This window comes from Haliotis rubra, unplaced genomic scaffold (genome assembly GCF_003918875.1).
Source record: "Haliotis rubra isolate DU_JTF1 unplaced genomic scaffold, ASM391887v1 Scf794, whole genome shotgun sequence".
In the NCBI taxonomy this organism is placed as follows: Eukaryota; Metazoa; Mollusca; class Gastropoda; order Lepetellida; family Haliotidae; genus Haliotis; species Haliotis rubra.
In genome coordinates, this window is record NW_025767517.1 from 172,835 (window position 1) to 193,426 (window position 20,592).

Genomic DNA, 20,592 nt, shown 5'->3' on the forward strand with positions numbered 1-20,592 from the left:
TCCCCAATTTTCCACTGTGTCATAGGAATAAGTAAACCCTTCCTCCCGTATATTACGTCTGATATCAATCATTCACCATGAATTTACTTCATAATTGTGAAATGTAATTGTTGAAAAATGTTCTTCGGTTCCATACACCGCCATGCCTCATTTTCAAAATGAATCATTTCAGTTCTAATTGGAATAACTATCGATTGGATTTTCAAATACATTTCAATTCTAATCCAAATGATTCCCTCTCGCTTCTTCGCCGACATAGGTTGGCAATGATTATTTAAGTCAGCAGAAGCCTCAGAGCGTATTGTCAAATCACTGAACAAAGCTTTTATGTGTATTCAAGTCCAGCCAATGCTCGTGAGTGCTTCGATCGGCAATTTACCGTATACGAACTTGCTATAGAGCTAAGTGGTGCAGCGAGCCTCCATTGGACAAAGTGGGTCAGATGATCGCTGAGAGCAAATATGAACAAAATCTCTAAAGAGACAGATTTAAGTGTTTCATAACCGTGCCGATGAAAGCTGGGATGCTTCGATGGTCGGCTTTAACTTTCCTTGGATGTATTTGGCTGCAGTGATGTTGATACAAAAGAGTCGTGGACGTCAACAGAGGGAGGCTTCATTCAGCCTGCCTTTCAACCCGCGAAGCAGTTTGCAGCAACGTCTACTCATGCATATTAAAATTTCACAAAACTTGTTAACCTGCCCCATCAATACGACGACATACAGATGATCACTAGATTGATAATATCAATAACACCACGATAACAATCGTTGTGTGTTGTTCCTAATGATCCATCTTTGTACAGATGATGACGGTACTGAATTAGGCCAACTGATATATGCGTTTGTCCTATTACACCCGATTGGACAGGGTGGCGATTAATGATTGTTCTTAAAGCTTATTGTATAAATAACAATTTGAAGTTTATCAGTATCAAATGACAACTAAGCGTTGTCACTGTGGGACATTGAGTGGACAGTAAATTATTCAGATAGCATTCACCGCTGTTTTTCCTACTTCAAACGTCCATATGAATTTGATTCGGTCGGTAATTGAAACACTGCAGACAAGTGTTCCAGTGTTGATATGTTGATGGTAGTAGCTATGGCGCAAGGTTTTGGGACAACAGCTAACCGTACAGCAGCCACATATTTGCCGCTATTTTGGATTCAAGTTTTTGGTAATGTTTTTCAGCAAAATCCTGACTACTTTTCTGCCAAAATGTGCTGCACTTAAACTACAAGAGCTACGGCTTTCAAACTCTGCAAACTTTGTGTCTATGCACCTCCCTACCCTGGGGCATCGGGAAATGTGGCAATGTGGATATGATGGCCGCCATATTGGATACTACTTCTGGGCAAAAGTTGCCTTCAAAAACTTCCATCGGCTTTTAATAAAGTGTAAACAGATGGTTTCGACGAGTGGCCAATGGAGTCAATATTTATGCCAGCTGATACTCCCTATACAATAAATAAAAATAACAAAGTAACAAAATAACAACAACAAAAAATAGTTATACGTTCATGAACATCGTAGTTAACTGCTTGCAGTTGTGTGAGTGCACGTTAGATACAAGTGATGCCGCCTTCGGGAACAACATCAAACAACAACCAGGCCGGACAACAAAAGAAATTGACATTTCATTGGTCAATACTTCACACAATCAAATCTCGTTAATCTAAAAAATTCTCCTTAAAATGGATGAAGTCGTCCGAACTAATCAGAAAATTGAACAAAAGTGTAGTCGATTATCTACTGAACAGCTTCCCTGGGGCGTATAACGGTACATTAGTGACTTTAGTGAAATTTATCAATGGATCATTGAAAATTGGTGATGACACCAGGTGTTCCCGAAACGTCTTGTCTGCTATAACGAAGGCACTCGTGCTCAAATCTTGGTTTCTTGCCTAACGTCCTATCCAGCAAATACGGAATACGAACACTCTAGTTACATTTGCTGATTATTGTTTTCTCTGTCCAGTTAATCTACTGATTGGCATCATGGGCGTCGATCTTGGCAGTTGGGATACAATAACACGTATGAACCAAGGCATTGAAGCTGACATTCCGACCATCTCTTACAACAAGCATGAGTTTCTGAAGAACCAATTCTAACCCGGATCTGCGGATTATTGAATCATGTGTGAATGTCTGCGTTAACGTCACACTAACTGATAAAGTTCCAGGTAATCTTACAGAAGGCAAAGTGTCCGGAATAATATGGTCCGGTAAAATGAAGGTGCACTGTTGACAGATGTCTTAATGTCTAACCTCTCACCTCTCCTAGTCGACTTATGCAGTCTGAATTGGGAATGTATGTATGTCGTTTATCTCTATGGTAGATGAAGTAACGAAGACTGCATTAGAGAGAATGGGAATTTCATGCTTTTTAGCATAATCATAACCGATTTAATCAGTCTGAATTGGGAATTTATGAATGTCGTTTATGTCTATGGTAGATAATTTAACGAAAACTGCATTAGAGAGAACGGGAATTTCATGCTTTTAAGCAAAATCATAATCGATTTAATCAGTCTGAATTGGGAATCTATGTATGCCGTTTATCTCTATGGTAGATGAAGTAACGAAGACTGCAACAGAGAGAATGGGAATTTCATGCTTTTTAGCATGATCATAATCGATTTAATCAGTCTGAATTGGGAATTTATGAATGTCGTTTATGTCTATGGTAGATAATTTTACGAAGACTGCATTAGAGAGAACGGGAATTTCATGCTTTTAAGCATAATCATAATCGATTTATTTAGTCTGAATTGGGAATTAATGCATGTCGTTTATGTCTATGGTAGATAATTTAACGAAGACTGCATTAGAGAGAATGGGAATTTCGTGCTTTTAAGCATAATCATAATCGATTTATTCAGTCTGAATTGGGAATTTATGTATGTCGTTTCTCTCTATGGTACATAGGTTAATAGAGAGAATCTAAATTTTATGCTTTTGGCATTATCACCGCAGTTGGAGGAATGTGTTTCAATCATGGTAACCCTGCGGGGAAATCGAACTCGGTCTTCGGTATGACGAGCGAACACTTGAACAACAAGACTTCTCTATTATCACGCACTAACGAAGAGCACGCGCCCAGGTCACAATATTGATTTCTTTCACTCTCTTAGCATTCTTCTTCCAACTTCTGTGTTGTTTTGTTGGTCATCCCGTCACAGGAATCAATCAGAAGATTGTCCAAAGACATTATTCTGATGAAAAATGTAGCAGATTCCCCAGCAAACGCAAGTAAACTTACTCTACTCTCCAACCAACCCATGAAGCACCCGCCGGCTATTGAAGGCACGAGTCGGGCTCATGACAAAGTATTCTCTCAGGGACTCTTTATCTCAGATAGAGAAAGACGTGTCCTCGAAATAATGAAACTGTCATGATCAACGTGATAACAAGTCGGGCTGATGGCCCATCTGAGCGAAAAACACAGAAGATTAACGACCGGAAGTGGAAGACCGGAAGTTGAGGTGCGGCCATGTCGTGATGGAATGATTCTCTGTCGATCTTGTCGCGATAGAAGAGTTCGAAAGTAACACCTATCCATCCTGCACCAACCACAAGGCTTGTACTTTTCCCCTCTATTCCCTTGTTGATTGAATATCGGAATAGATAGCTTAGCTATCGGCATTAGACTAGAAAAATGAATTTAGGTGTTTTTTTCGACCCTACAGATATCAATCCAAAATGATACCGATGCCTCGTTTCCATGCAAAATTTTCAATCGTAAAGAAAGTGGGAAAAAAATTTGAACACAATGTAAAGTATAGGCCACATGAATTTAATCATCTTTTCGTTGTTTTCGGTGATTGGTGAGTTGCGGGAAGACATTTGTGTGATATTGCTGCACCTCTTTGTAAAAGTGTTTTAGGAACATTCTTATTGTTAACAGACGTTATGGGTAATTACACTCCCACCGCCAGGTTGTTTCTGTCTGGACCTTCAACCCAAGGGAGAGTATCACTAACTGATCTCAGATAATGCGTACACCATGTCTGAGGCGGTTGGGTAGAATAGTGGCGACACTGATTCCCACAGGGGTACAATTACCTTGTGTCGCCCGCAGTGATTTTATTGTAATATTGCTAAAAGCGGCGTAAAACTAAACTCAATCACTCAGTCATTCACTGAGTCTTATCATAGAAGCGCTACATTTTCTACTTAGAGTTCTACTCGAAATACAGTTGTTCTAATGATTACGAAAGACGTAATTCATCATACCAAATTACTCTGATTGTTTAGTTGAAGGAGAAGAACGATGCAGTGGTCAGTAGCAAGGCAATTTGTATTATATGAATTTGCTTTTCTGGAGCTGGGCAAAAAACCTTTGATCCGAATGAAGTATTATACCACAGTTCGCGAGGCCAGCCGAAAAGAAACGTCCCAAACTAAGCTGACACGTCTTAATATCACTGAGCGCGGTGGGGTTGCCTAATTGCTTATGCGTCCGCTCGTCACGCTAAAGACCCTGGTTCGATTCCCCACATGGGTAAAATGTGTGAGGCTTATTTGTGGTGTCCCCCGTCGTGATATTGCTGGAATTTTGCTAAAAGCGGCGTAAAACCATACTCACTGTCTGAAACCAGTGTCAAATCCAACACACGAACACGTAATACAGCGCGTAACACATGTACATAACGCCAAAAGTCCCGCTTCGTATTCCTGTACGTGTGTCGTGTCATGGCAGTCATGTTGTATTTTTGCCGGTTTGTTTTACGCCGCGCTCAGCAATACCCCAGCTGTGTAGCGGCCTTCTGTAAATAATCGAGTCTGAACCAGACAATCCAGTGATAAACAGCATGAGGATCGATCTACGCAATGGGGATACGATGATATGTGTCAACCAAGTCGGCGAGCCTGACCACCTGATCCCGTTAGTCGCCTGTTACGACAAGCATGGGTTGCTGAAGCCTAACTCTAACCCGGTTCTTCACGGGTAATATTGTACGAGCAATCCTTGATACCCAGTGTATAGTATCGCTATTCATATTATGATAGGCAACTTTAATTGTACAATGCCCAGGAAGCTGAGAATACAAATCGAGAACGCTGTGTTCCATTAAACAGGAAGTTAGTAATTATGTATCGCCATGAGCAGTCATCAAGTGAAATTGTGCGCATTGTAAACGGAATTACTAATTATAACAAATGCCATGGACCGCACGCTGCAATAGTTTTGTTTGAAAAATGACGTCACCACCCACGGTATCATTAACATTGCACAAATGTCTCGGGATCGTATGACTGGAAGACTGTCTTTCAAACCTACTGTAGCAAAAGGGTCAAAGACCCATACTAGGTAAACACAATGGCCGGTAGAAGGTGTCTTAAAATAGAATCACACACTTCCTGCTTTAGTCTCAAAGCTACAACACTACACCCAAAATATGTCTTGAGCAGGATTTCTGGAGCTTAGCAAAGGATAGTTAATAAAGTTTCGTTTAACTCCTTTTAAAGGAATCGATACATTAGATGAGTTTCCGACGACCTTTCGTCTCAGATTCCCGTGTGAGAGTACATTACAGATAGATCAACATTACCGTTTAAATCTATATTTAATGTACTCTTCCCATCTAATGACCCTCTGTTCTCAAATAGGTCGTCTTTTCCAGTTGACCTACCTATCCATTTCAAAGGTAAACATCTCGATTGGATCTGGAACGTCATATATCGGTCACAATAGTATCAAAGGTTCTCTTCAAACAGAACCTCTAAACAACATGAAGATTACAAAAGATAGCATGATCTATGCCAGCAATATTGTATATAATAACTTTCCCCAGGGATGTTTATAACCGGAGATAGATGAGTATTGATCGCCTGTCATATTCTCCTTAATCACGGAGGACATCATAACAAGACGAGTTTGTTATTTTTTTAATATATTTTTGTTTTGTAGGGTTTATGTATTTGTACGATACGTGGTTTGATCGGAAGAAAGGTCTAATGATTGAAATGATGAGCACGGATCTATGCCGTTAGGGTACGAGATTATGCAAAAACGCAGTCATATAGCCTGACCATCCATCGAGTCCCCTCTAGTGACACGCACAGATTGATGCTCACTCTACGGGTGGTTTGTTTTGTCTTTCGCAACTTGACTTATCGCGTTTTAAAAATATAATGATACCTGTGGTCACTGATGTTTGCGGTTCTAGGTCCTTCCCGAATTTATACACAGTTGTTTTTTAATGTTACCTTCAGCCGTTGTGTCATATTTTATTGCATCCCTCGTTACGAACAGGTTTTGACGGGCCAAGCTGACTCTTGACAAACGTGACGATGCGAGTGTCTAGAGTGACCCCCCTTTGCTGAAAGGCATTTGCCCCAGAGGACGGGTCGATGGATTACCGCGAAAGTAACACACACACACACACACACGCACGCACACACACACACGCACACACACACACACACACACACACACACACACATACATTTTGCATTTATAACACAAATGCATTTACCTCGACCTTTCTGGATGCAATGTTTATTCCTGAAACAGAATATTCACCATCACAGTCACCGACAAACTTACCTCCACATATTCCAGTTCATTACTGACAATATGTTTTCTAATTGGAATATAACTCCAGGAAACCAGAATAATATCCTTTTGAAAAAGTAATAGTTTAAAATGATAAAACATCCAACCAAATCCCGTGTAGACATTTCTTGCATACTTAAAAAGATGTTATTCTGTCAAGCTGAGAGAAAAACAATCTGAACTCATTATTAAATATTCATGCGCTCGGAATAATATGCAAACGAAGAGGATAGTTGTGACATTCACGTTTGACCATGCAATACACAATTGGCCAAAGAAACCAATACAATTTAGAAAACAGATTAAATAAGACGCAATCAATCTTTGGGGAAATGACGCAATTAAAGTTTTCATATTACATTCGTGTGTGAATAATTTCTTTGTCCCAAGTCAATATCGGTTAGTTCACGAAAGCTTGAATGATTACATGAAATATCGGTTTGATTATAACGTCTCACTGTAAAATCCCAACCCATAAGCATATCCCAGTAGCAAGCAGAACATAATGACAACAACACCGATCAGGACATCATAATATTGGGTTGCCGAGGGAATGGTGGAAATATTATAAAGACCGCAAAACATTCTGAAGCCATTTCCCACTAATACACAGACAGAAAATTCTGAAGCCATTTCCCAGAAGTACGCTGACAGTAAAAAAATCAATATAACTTGAAGAAATGCTGGTATCTTTGAGAGGTCTGCAATTATTAAGTGCCCATCAAATTTCAAAGCTATCCAGGCCTTACTAATAATATATGCCACAACTTAATAGTTAATGTTAACGTTTAGAAAAAGCATTTTGCCAGCGGGATGTACGTTTGTTTAACATTTTATTAATTTTATTAATATATATTATTTATACACAGAACATGGAAGTTACTTCCGCTTTGGAAGAAACATCCCTTTCCGAGCTATCATTTATCATTCTGTCCCGTGGATATGAAGGTACGCTTGAGAGCAGTGTTGTAGATGTCAGTATGTCCACTAAACGACAGCTTTATGGGTGGTTGGGTTAGGGGAAGGGTAGAGGGGGTGGTATGAGCCAGGAGGCATAAGTTTAACCTGGCGTACCTGGATAAGATGCAATGAATAAATATACAGATTGTTAGATTATATGTGTAAAAAAACAATAAAAACTGCGCAAACAGTGGAAAACTCAAGGACCCTTCAATCGCGAATGATTGTACAAAATCAAACTGATTACCTTGTTGCTGAGCAACAAACTGAATTGTCCTGAAAAGAGAGTATTTTGCTGCGAAACATTTTCAAAACATCATCATCGAAACACAACTTGTTGTTTGTTATATGTTTTGCCACAGCAACATGGGTGCATATTTTCGCACTTTCTATTGTCCATCAGTTCACAATGATCAGAAATATGATGTTTTGTAATTATGATTTAATACAGATATTCTGCTCTCAAACATACATGTAGGTCAACATTGACAAATATACTTCCGATTTGGATGGTGAAGTTGTATATGATAGTGTATGTTTTCAGGGTACTGTTGAAGTGCGATCCTTAAATATACAACCACAGAAACGAAAACACATGATTCTTTCACATTACCGACGTTAAAGTGTCATGACTTGACAGATCATCTATGGTAATATGAAAGAAACAGTTCTCGTTTCACATCTTTTGAATAGCATATATTTCTGAGAAGATAAGTACCATTTTAATGAACACGACCACTGTGTAAAGTGAACACTGTGGCGAGTTGTAGGTCGCTTTTGGGATGTTCAATTGATGGTATTGCAATTATTAGCGAGGACAAAAAATCCCCTTACTTCAAAGCAAAACCGGACAGAGAGCTTGAAAGCACGTGTCAAAACATCAAAGAAGGCATATCTGCTCACGATCATTATTGTTGATGACGAATGGGTTCTTGGATTGATTTGGACACACAAGCACCAAGGCGCCATCTAGTGGGAACAAATCCCTAAAATGCCAACTACAAAGTATTGTTCGTGGTCAAGGAATCACAGACATGGGGAGAACAATGTAGTTCAAGGGAAGTCTACCATTATCTTGCTATTATGCTTCCATCTAGCCAGGAAAGTCAAACAGTAATTAGAGACTGCCTGTTTTGACGTGACCGGTATTGGTGGTCATTTGGTCATTTGTGCAGTCAAGAACTATTTGATACATTAGTACAAAGCTGACAGGCAGGCATGTTTGGGGCACTTCTGATATCAGTGTACCACTAAAAATTGTGGTAACGTGATTGTTGCTGTTTGTGTTGTTTGGTTTTTTTTGGTTTTTTTTGTTTGTTGTATACGTTTTGTTTTGTTTTAAGCATGTCAACAAAAGTGCATTCCTGATACAGATACATTGGATACTTCACACTTTTAACATGAAACTTGTTCACCTGTTCCTGTATGTTTCCAATGTGAGGTGGGTGAGGTGAAGTTGGGTTTAACGTCGTGCTTGAGAATATTTCGCTCATATGACGACGTCTGTTTCCAGTGTATCTGTAAACGTGCAATAATGGACATCACATCATACAAACGTTAGGTTGTTTTGGCAAACTAGTCGTTTTTGCTTTAACAATTAAACAAACTGAAACTAGATTTAGGTAGGCCGGTTAGCTGATGTGTGCCTGAAATTGCTTGAGGGAGTTTGGGCTTAGGCTGTGGCTAGCAATATTCAAGGATGCTTAGTTCGTTTTATCAATTTCTACAGTGGGAGACTCGAAACCGATACTTTGGGGTGACAGGCTGATGTTTCAAACATTGCTCCCTTACTAACATTTAGATCTTACAGGTGATACAAGTAAATTGAGAATGGAAAAACGAGTAAGTAATCTTTCGAAACAACAGATCAACACGATTATTTCACTACAACAAATGCAGTGACCGTGTATTGATGCAATTTACCGACATTTTCTAGTTACTGACACGCTTGAACATCCCGATATAGAGAATTTGATGGAAATGTGGTTGTCAGAAGATGAAGTTAGTGAGTAAGTTGGGTTCATAATCTCAGCATCATAAGTCTTCTCCTATTTTCACTGGATGTCAGACCAAAACCTGGAATGACACAGCTGTTGTACGTATGTTCTAAATGCTCTGGTACATTGTAGAAGCTCCAGGGCAAATCAGGGATGCTAACCCTCCAACGGCGGATATAGATACTTCTTAATATGTATACTGCTGCGTCATTGACAACCTGTATATTCGTGACCCTGAAGATGAAGGAACACCCTAATACTAGAGAACAGTCAAGTCGTAAAAATTTGAAACAAACTCCTTTACAAATTGACGAAATCAATAATCATGTACGTCGTGGTTAAATTCTTGAACCCCCGAAGATGTAATATTGGCAGGACACTGCACATCGGAAAATGTTGAAATTTAGTCAATTCAGTAGTAGAGTAGGGATACATACATGTTTGACGATGCAAATAACGCAGCAAAATAAAAATGGTTATTCATTAGAAACGCATTTTAAACGGATGTTCCTGGACGTTTCAGGAATTAAAGTAATATGTATACAACGTTTGCACATTTTAGCCAATCCACTTTTAAGTGTGTACGTTTTCTCCCCAATAGTTTATTTATAAAATGGCAAACTCTGTAGTTGTTTCAATCAATGTTAGTTCAAAAGCACATCCTGGCGCGTAGGAGAATTGCACTTGCATTTTTTTCTGCACTTGTTCGATATTTGGAACGACCAGTAAACATGCAACACGAACCTAAACATGCAACTAACGGGCAACTCTGCTGTGCAATTTGCACGACTTGAATCAGCAGTGGCACTTGACCTTCGAGTTTAATCACCTGTATTCTGGTAAGCCGCTTCGTGTGGGAGTCTGAACATGGAGAATTGGAATATGTGATTGAATGGTATTATCACAGGAGTATGAATTTGTTGTTCAAATCTGCATCTGTTCAGAAATAGAAAATCACTCTGTTCAGTTGGGCAATAAACTTAAGAGATTAAACACTTTTGTTGTGAAAATAATATTCAAGATTCTTCTTCAACCAGCAAATGGATGCGTGTGAGACAGTTATGTATCACTTACAAAATGTTCACAGTTATTTTGACCTTTAACCCACATGGACTTTTTCTGATTATCAGCCAGTGCTCTTCTGACTTGACAATTTTTTATTGAATCACCAGCTATATATTAACAAAGTGGCAGATAGTTGTATCATAAATATTACGTCACATTTAACGTACACATTTAATGTCAACGTAAATTCAACTATTTAGTCGAAGGCAACCAAGCTAGATCATTGTAATGAAGTCCTTCGAAAAGACAAGGCTGCCAGGACATTTGTGTCCTTCGGTGCGAGACCATCCGTAGATTACACGTCAATCATCCCACCACACAATGCTGACAACGTAGTTCGCGAACTTGAGGACGTGACCCAAGAAGCATGCAGTGTCCTGCATGGCAGCAATGGTTAAGTACAGTTTCCTCATAATCTCAGTCCAGAAACCGACCTCTGTAAGTGCAACCAACCAACTACCAGTTAGCAGGCAACAGGAAGGCTTTCTCTGGATGGGAGGATTAAGTACAACAGGAATAGTAGAACAATCCTGCGACAATCCATCCCACTTTTGACCAAGCCTCGACTGGTAACTGTCCGTTGGACCTAACTTAGACTAGAAAATAACCCTCGACAAGTACATATTCCTGTGACAAACACTCGACGGGAAACAATCTCTGTGAACGAGCCTCTGAAGATAAATATCGGTAGATATCTTTATTAGGATATAAATCGGTATTATTTTTATTTTTATCATGAACAATCGAACGATTAGTAAGATAACGCTCAGTCGGATTCCTTATATACATATGTGATCAACCCTCTATGGGTAAATGGCCTGTGATAAACCTCCACCAGTAAATGTCTTTGTGATCAACCTCTTCTGGATATACATACTTGTGATCAACGATCTACTGAAAGATACACTCAAACAATGTTGTTTCGAAGTTACGGTTTGGTAGCTTTTTAACCTGGTCTCATTGTACTTTTCTCTATTCCGTTAAGTTTTAGGTTAAGTCGAACCTTGGCGACTTTTAAATATGATCATGGGGAAAGAATAGGGGAACACAAGAAAGTACAAGTGTTCCTGTATTCTTTTCCAGGTGTCTTCACAAGGCTCTTCATAGCACTGTGGGTGAAATTCTGGAAACGAATAAAGGAACACTTGTACTTTCATGCGTTCCCTTATTCGTTTCCATGAGTATATTTAGGTAGGTACCTTTAAGCTGGACACCACAGTGTTTGACTGTTCTTGTGATTATTTTTCGACTAGTAAATTCACCTTGGAATGGTAAATACCCGCGGCTGGTAGAGGTAGTTTTGGTAACCTTCCTCAACAACATGCTGATTCATTATTCATTATCTGAGAAGCGAATACTGTTGTTGTTTTTAAATAATACAAAATATAGTTAATACACTTGAAATGCCAACACATAATCGATTAATTTAAACTACTTTATGCGTGTCCTGCGCACTTATATAACACAGACTGGAATATCCACTGAATAGTGACAGTACGAGACTGTCGAATTGTCAACAGGGCATCAATGTCCCTTATGGACATACCACGGTGGTAAACACTCGCTCTGAAGCGTGAACTGCTTCATGTAATTCACCATTATATAAACAACTGTGTCAGTTGGGTTGGCCAAAACGATCCAGTAATAGTATTTGCTGTTTTACTATAACAGTTCCAACAGGCACCTGGACGTGTACTATTTGAATCATAGTGAACAAGCTCGTATTATTAAAATAGTTGTCGCATACAATATTGTTCCCTTGTGAATCAAATTTGAAACATGCAATTTCGGAAATCATATTTCAATATCGGTTACAGCAATACCAGCGGCATGTTCTATTCCTATCCCACATACACATTAATAATGATATTATCATCAACACTTTTACTTGAAGCATTAAGCGTATCACATCACTCAGCATGCGATGGGAAAACTAACACCGCCCTAAACCAGTGTTTTCCCTAAGCGCACATCAACGCGCATCTTATTCCGAGAAACTGCATGAGCTGCTGATCTGCATCCTGCATTGGATGATAGATGAAGCTGCTCCATAAATCATGACCTGTAATTAGGTTCTGGGAGTCAGAGGCGAGTGTTCCCGTAATACCGTATGCTATCACGCAGGTTCCCACATAATGAAAACAAGAACACGCATCTACTCAGCAACACCTGTACTTGCACGAGAAGGGCTATTGATCTGAGGAAAACTAGCCACACAGCAATGCTAAATACGTTTTGATAATGTAGATCACTCATAATAATCTACATCAGGGCCGGAGGGACAGCGCTGAACTGATGCTCCTCTTGGATGCGGACATATGAAAAACATAATTCCTTTCTGGGGGAAGATGCAGGAGGTATTTTCATTTGTGTAAATGCGAGACTCCATCTGCTATAATTTGATGGATGTTAGACATGCGCGTAGTGTATGTGTACAACACTCCTTTCCAAAAAATCCAGACCATCTCAGCGAATAACGCTTAAGTCAAATGTTCATGATTAGGCAGCTGAAGACGAAACACACCCACACATGTCGTGTTGGAACGCATTGTTGTATAAGAAGAGAAGAGCCAAAATCAGGCGAGGAATAGTCTGGCATTAAATTAGTCAATACGTTGATGGAACTCGTAATTGTACTATGTCAGTAGTGTGCTGAGTCATGGGTACATACATACTCCAGATAGGGCATTATTAATCCTATACCACCAGCAAGGAAATCCATAATACTGGTGTGTCACAACGTATCGATGACGTCTGGAGATGCACTTACACTACGCAACGTAAAGCAAAGCAAAGCAACGCAACGCAACGTAACGCAACGCAACGCTAACCTACTCTACCCTACCCTATCAGTAATAGTGGGTACTTCTCGAAGAGTACTCTACTCTACTCTACTCTACTCTCGTCGTGTAATGGAAATATATGCACCATTAGGGTATATTCTTCTGCTATTTCATAATTATATTTATTCGTAATTTTACTCGTATCGCATCCTATTTTAACAAACATTGTGACGGTTACATTACATCGTTACAAAATACTTAGGTACGTATTTGAGAGTATTATTACATTTCTAAAATCAGAGGGTTTCAGTATCCATTGTAGTTGACCTCGATTAAGGTGTTTTACACCTATTGACTGTATAATCAGTGTAGTTCAGTCATACGGTACCAACCATACAATGGAAACATTGACCTTGTTGTTGTTCGCTTGTGTTTGTCTTTTCTCCTAAGACAGACAAAGTAACAATAGCATGGACAAAATCATTACATCACGATTATGAAAACATCCATTGACACACACATCGTGGCATCGTTTCATGCATGAAAATGAAACCAATAATAATTGGCCTTTTAAAGAACTATATTGGACAAATAGATGACGAATATCCATATTTTAACAGTTTGGTTCACACACTACATCCCGGAAAGGTGAAAAGGGTATCACTCGCCAAATCACAATGAAAGGTGAAAAAGTTAAGTACATTTAACTAGTTTGTAGCTCACGACATTCCCCGCTGTGGAAATTGGCCAAAGTATGATTTTCTTGTCGATGCACTTCAAACGCAAATGCCATAAAGACAATGCATGTGCACGACCATATACCTGAAATAGATACCATTTTTATCCTTCAAGAAGACGTCTTTCCCCAGAGAATGGCATTGCTTTGGGTATCAATAGTAAGAAACGGTAAAACGCGGTCAGATAAACTCTCATCTTCACAATAACAAGTTTGTCAAATATAATCAGTGTTTTTCCAGAGGTATAAACCGCTCGGTAGATACTCGTGGACAATCGTGAGATGCTCAGCTTTCCCAAATGCTTGTTATGACATCCCTCTTAGCGGGAAATCATTTTCTGTTGGCAGATGCATTACTGTCCATTAGGTTTCGTGTTTTAATCATGGTCATGTGCCAATCAATGGATATCGTATATCGTTATTATCGTATACTTTGACATTCAAAATGAATATGGTGATTAATCAGATCGGGAGATAGTGGAAGCAACGCAATAGTTTCAGTGCTATCTAAAATGCTATGAATTGATCTTCTTGAAACGTTGATTTTTCTATTGACATTTACGTGACGTTCTGGAACTAATTCAAATTGTATTGAAACAGATTGAAAATAAATATCATGCACATTGAAATATGTGTCTGTCCCCACACCTTTGGCAAAGCGTAAATTTATTGAGTTGTATTATTTTTCTTTCTCTGCCATGATGCATTTCTTCATCAGTTTCAAGTGGGATGGCTCCTGGGGCAATGTGTGTATTTCACGTTTACATCTGTGGTCGTATCCATGATCAAGAGCATGCTTCTCAGAACACAAGAATGAATCTTGGGCGACCCGTGGTCATAGGATCCTTGAATGAATAAGGGACGCAACTCTACACAGCAGATGTTTTCATGACGCCGTAGATGACTGAGCAAAGCAGACTTGAACTTGAGGTAATAAAGAACTGCCTCATCATCTGGCTGTTCCAGATTCGCTAATCATGAACCCATTTCCTTGCTCCCGATTTGTTTAGTTAAATATACAGCTCTGATGACATCGCTGATTTGGCGTTGATGTTGGGTAATGACCACACCAGCGCAGGAACTGAGGCACTATCTGCACTAAGAGAGTGGCACCTCACGCGTGTTGGACTGTTGTGTTGACAGCCTGGTATGGTCTTGTTGATTACTGAAAAGCCTAATGACAAAAGCAAAAATGGTGTGACCTAATTAACTGTCGCTGCTTCCACGCAGTCAGACATGGGCCTGACACATTCATCACATTTCAGCCATGTTCAGTGCATTTCGAGTCATTCTAGCTTGTTGATAAGATATCAGGGCTTGTGGGCAATATGCTACACATGATTGTAATTCAACAGCTTTGTAAACAGATAACCAGATATCATATTCAGATATTTTGTCACACAACTTTTATTTCTAGCTGTGTTTGATTGTTGTTTGATCTTCTGCGACACAGACAATATTCCCGCTAAATGACATCTGCCTGTAACAACCAAGACAACCAGTGATTGATATTGTGAGCGACCGCACATACTCTCGGGATACGTTGACACAGAATGTTTGGTGACATGACCGCATGTGGTACCCACGTATGACTACCTCTAAACCAGGGCCTAGATTTGCGAAGCTCTCTTAGCGCTAAGTGCCATACAATAACATTAACTTACGACTATCTTAGCGCTAAGAGAGCTTCGAAAATCTAGGCCCAGAACGCTCAGAAAATATGTGTCAGTACTAAAATAGTGCATTCACATCTGTTAAATGATTGCAAGCATCCATACATCTTTGAACGTTCGCACAGGTTTAAGGAAGAATGACTGCGGCTGCAAATATCACCACTCATCCAACAATTGAACGCGATCACATCAGAAGCATGAATGTCAATGACAGCTTGCATGATGCATGGTACTAGCGACTGCATGTGTAGACTGCATGACTGTACCGATTTGGTCAAATGACTGCCAATAATAACAAATGAGTGAAAATGACTGCAAATATTGACTCGTTATTGATAATGGGAAGTAAATAGAAATGCCAGAGAACAATCAGCTTGGAATAAGTGTTGCAATGGATTCAGTTTGGGCCAATGGTAAAATAGCGGTAACATATAATGAATTGGCTGCTGAAAATAACAGATGACACCGGGTGTTTGGGAAAATGACAAATGGTTGCCATTGACAGTAACGCAAACCGTTGTTTAATTCTGCAAATGAATGAAACCTTTGACACATTGCTGTCAACGGCTAATACAATGACATAGGGCTGTCCACAATCTAAAACGACGGAGATCTACTCAATCACGCTTTATATCTCCTTACTGAAACACATGCTGACAACGTATATTTATCAGACATCAGAAGTACTGGCAAACTAGTACTATCAATGTCAACGACACTTTCATACAGCATGGAACATGCAGTAGAATGCCACAGTGGCTTGGCTGTGTTCCAATATTTGTACGGAAATGTGGCATTTGCCAATCTGAAGCAAGGTTGCTGCCTGTATTTGATCCAAAACGTGGTGAAATTTAAGAAGAGGGTAGCAGTTTTAAACCGCCTTTTTCCGTGAACGTAACTAGCACTGCTGCAGGGACCTGTTCATGTTGTACAATCTAGTTTAAATCGTATTGAAATAAGTACAATAGTACAGTAATTTTATGGTACAGCGATTTCGATTGATTTATTTCAACTAAAATTTATACTCATGGCAAAACATTGTGAAAAGTATGTGTATTTCCAGTTGTATTCGTTGAATGTCTTTGCTTAACACAAGCGATATTTTTGATTTAAATAAAGGTTAACATCAATGGACCAATACGTGTATGGGAAGAAAATTAATAACTATTAATCTTTGCAGTTCATACATAATCCATTTTTAACATTTTTATCGTTCGAATCGGTGAAATACAATGTACGTCTTAATACTAGAAAAAAATAACAAAATTGACACATGATGCCCTTATCTGAGCCTAAAATATTGATGTTCATATATTGATTGAATGTTGACGTCACACATGAATTTATGACGTAGGGATTGTAGTGTAGCCATATTGGGAATAAATATTATATTCAGCTCCATGAAGTCTCAAATGACAGAAGATAACGAACATGTGTAAAGAATGACCTTAAATTTTATGCCATGTCTTCATCCTTGCATAACGTCTCATGATTAAGGAAAGCCTTAGGTTCCACAAAAGCATCGTATACTGGTCGCGGAGTGAGCTACGGAGAAATTCGGTGCCTCCTTATTCAGTCAGACTGAACCAGCTGTCACTCAGAGAGTGTGAACGAATATTCAGACTGAACTAATGGTCATTCATATGGTCTGAACTAATTGTCATTCATACTTTTTCTGAACCAATAGACAAACTGAACTAGGTGTCATTCAGATTGTACGAACCAATAGTCAGACTGAACTAAGTGTCATTCAGGTTGTATGAACCAATAATCTGACTGAACTAATTGTCATTCAGAATGTATGAACCAATACTAATTGCCATTCAGATTGTATGAACCAATAGTCAGACTTAAGTGTCATTCAGATTGTTTGAACCAATGTCATTCACAATGTATGAACCAATACTAATTTTCATCCAGATTGTATGAACCGATAGTCAGACTGAACGTATGACCATTTATATTGTATGAACCGATAGTCAGACTGAACGTATGACCATTTAGATTGTATGAACCAATAGTCATACTGAACGTATGACCATTTAGATTGTACGAACCAATAGTCAGACTGAACGTATGACAATTTAGATTGGATGAACCAATAGTCAGACTGAACGTATGACCATTTAGATTGTATGAACCAATACTAATTCTCATCCAGATTGTATGAACCGATAGTCGGACTGAAGGTATGGCCATTCAGATTGTATGAACCAATAGTCAGACTGAACGTATGACCATTTAGATTGTATGAACCGATAGTCAGACTGAACGTATGACCATTTAGATTGTATGAACCAATAGTCATACTGAACGTATGACCATTTAGATTGTACGAACCAATAGTCAGACTGAACGTATGACAATTTAGATTGGATGAACCAATAGTCAGACTGAACGTATGACCATTTAGATTGTATGAACCAATACTAATTCTCATCCAGATTTTATGAACCGATAGTCGGACTGAACGTATGGCCATTCAGATTGTATGAACCAATAGTCAGACTGAACGTATGACCATTTAGATTGTATGGACCAATAGTCAGACTGAACGTATGACCATTTAGATTGTATGAACCAATACTATTTGTCATCCAGATTGTATGAACCGATAGTCAGACTGAACGTATGGCCATTCAGATTGCATACCATCAGAGAACCTCTTTCAGGTTGATATAACCAGTGATCAGACTAACAACGCGACATTCAGACTGTATTATCAAACTGAACCAAGTATTTTACAGTTATACAGGACACACGACATTCAGGCCTAAGTTTGAAATTTCAAACATTTAAAATAATTCCTTATCGGACTGTATGCATGAATTGACAACCAACAAAAAAAATAAATGGCTGAATAGATTGCTATATGTGCATTATGAATTATTTAATATCCAGTAAGCTTCTCAAATTGAATACTTAGACTGAATAACTGACAGACTGAAGCAGTAATATCAAATTGTTGTTCAGACAATACGAGGAAATTGCAATCGTGCAGTTGGATGCAACAGAGAATCACTAGCACTATTATTTATTCAGAAAATACAGATTGATCATTAAAAATTATATATTTCAGAATGTACTAACAAGATTCAGACTAATTATACAAATTATCCGTCGAAAATTCAGTCTGTATGTGTGTCAACAAAGACCAGTTCATACTGTATGAATAAAAAGTAAATTGATAAATTTTAAAAAGAAACAATGAATAAGTATATCAAATTTATATCAGATTGGAAGAGTGAAGCGTCCGGTAAAAAACACTTAGTTGAGGGTCTCACAAATACACGTATAATTCCTTTGTCTGTTCAAAGATACATGTTGTGATTACAACAAAAGAGGTGTTCAGTCGTAATTGTTTCACGTAAATACATTGTGATCAAGGTGTCGATGGATTTAGAGTAAACAGAACTATTAAAGAATGAATACAACTAAATGTAAACTTACAAAAAATGAACGAATCTTACCTTATGAGGTCCAAGAAGGTGTCGACAGAGTTGACTTTGGCGGCGGTACCATACCTCTTAAGTTTTGCTCTATTGGCCCCGCCTCCAGGTCTAATAGCAATGGCCATTATAATACCCATAATAACGGATACGACGGTTGTTGTAGCGAAATATGCAATGGTACGAAGACCCATTTTGCCGCAAGTTTTGGCGTCCAATCCAGCAATTCCAGCAATCAAACTGGACATGATAAGCGGCAGAATCAACATTCGTAACATCCGCATCAAAATCTCACCAGGGAACATCAGGTACATTACTTCTCTTTTCGTGAAATCGGTTCTTGCACTTCGAACTGCAAACCCGATAGCAACTCCAAGGAGCACAGAACACAGTAGCAAAATTAAAAGTAAATTTTCCTTGGAGCCCTTTAAGCATCTCATACCGCATCTTTTCACGTTTCCCAAAAGTCCGGTTGTTTCTTCGGGCTGGGGCGATACACTTACGTGAGTGTTCACTTTAGCTGACTCTTCAGGGAAATCCATTCTGTCGTCTGGTAAAACAAACGTTCCAAGCAGACGACAATGTGCGCGTGCACGACACAGCTAACAGAAGCAGGCGAGTAAACCCGTGTGAAGCGGCGACACGCCAACCCAAGCTATATGAAACCGAATGCCGATCCAAAGGGAGAGATCCCCGTGCCAAGACCAACCGAGATATTTCCCGCGCTAGCTTCCTTCTCAAGCGGTGGGCCTTCCGCGGAAAAAGCATGTATAAACTGATGAACACGATGTGGTGACGTCACAAAGGTCAAAGGTTGTCCAGAGTTGCAGTTTTCAAGCTTTGTAGCATCTGTAGGTATAATTCGCCATCATCCACGCTGGAAATACGCATGAGGACTATGTAAATGAACATTCAAATGTTAATGTCTTTTGTAGGCGAAATAATAGATCGATACACGAGCATTACGGGACATTTCTTGTTTTTCCGCCGAGAAGGTAGTGCACTCGCCACATCATTAACTTGTAATTAGCCAGTGTTTGTGGAGAGGCTGATTGGTTTACAGAAAACAGAAGGACGGTTTTGCATGCGAGAGTAAATGATACTCAAATCCTCCTCGTGAAGCGATTCAGTTGGAACTCAACACTGCCGAATGCAAATATAGCACATTGATTAAATATTTAACTTCATTCATTTCAGACCGCGTTCGCCGTTTCAGCCATACTGGGTATATATGTGTGAATCGAATTGAATGTTTCACCTCTTGATATTAGCCAATGTCATCAGGCGTTGAACGAGTTATTAGTTGGAGGAATGTGCTAGTGGATTCTGTTACAGATATTAATATGACAATATGGCTACCGGGC

At 39.1% G+C, this 20,592-nt stretch overlaps 1 protein-coding gene across 1 annotated transcript in view; it reads right to left on the reverse strand.

The window, feature by feature from the left end:
• LOC124261278 (excitatory amino acid transporter 1-like) overlaps positions 1–20,324 on the reverse strand; it is a 98,109-nt gene extending 77,785 nt beyond the window's left edge. Inside the window, exon 1 of the mRNA XM_046695588.1 lies at positions 19,250–20,324. Coding sequence (XP_046551544.1) covers positions 19,250–19,770 — 521 coding nt within the window. The 5' untranslated portion in view covers positions 19,771–20,324. The remainder of the gene's footprint in view (positions 1–19,249) is intronic.
• Between the last annotated feature and the right edge of the window lie 268 nt (positions 20,325–20,592).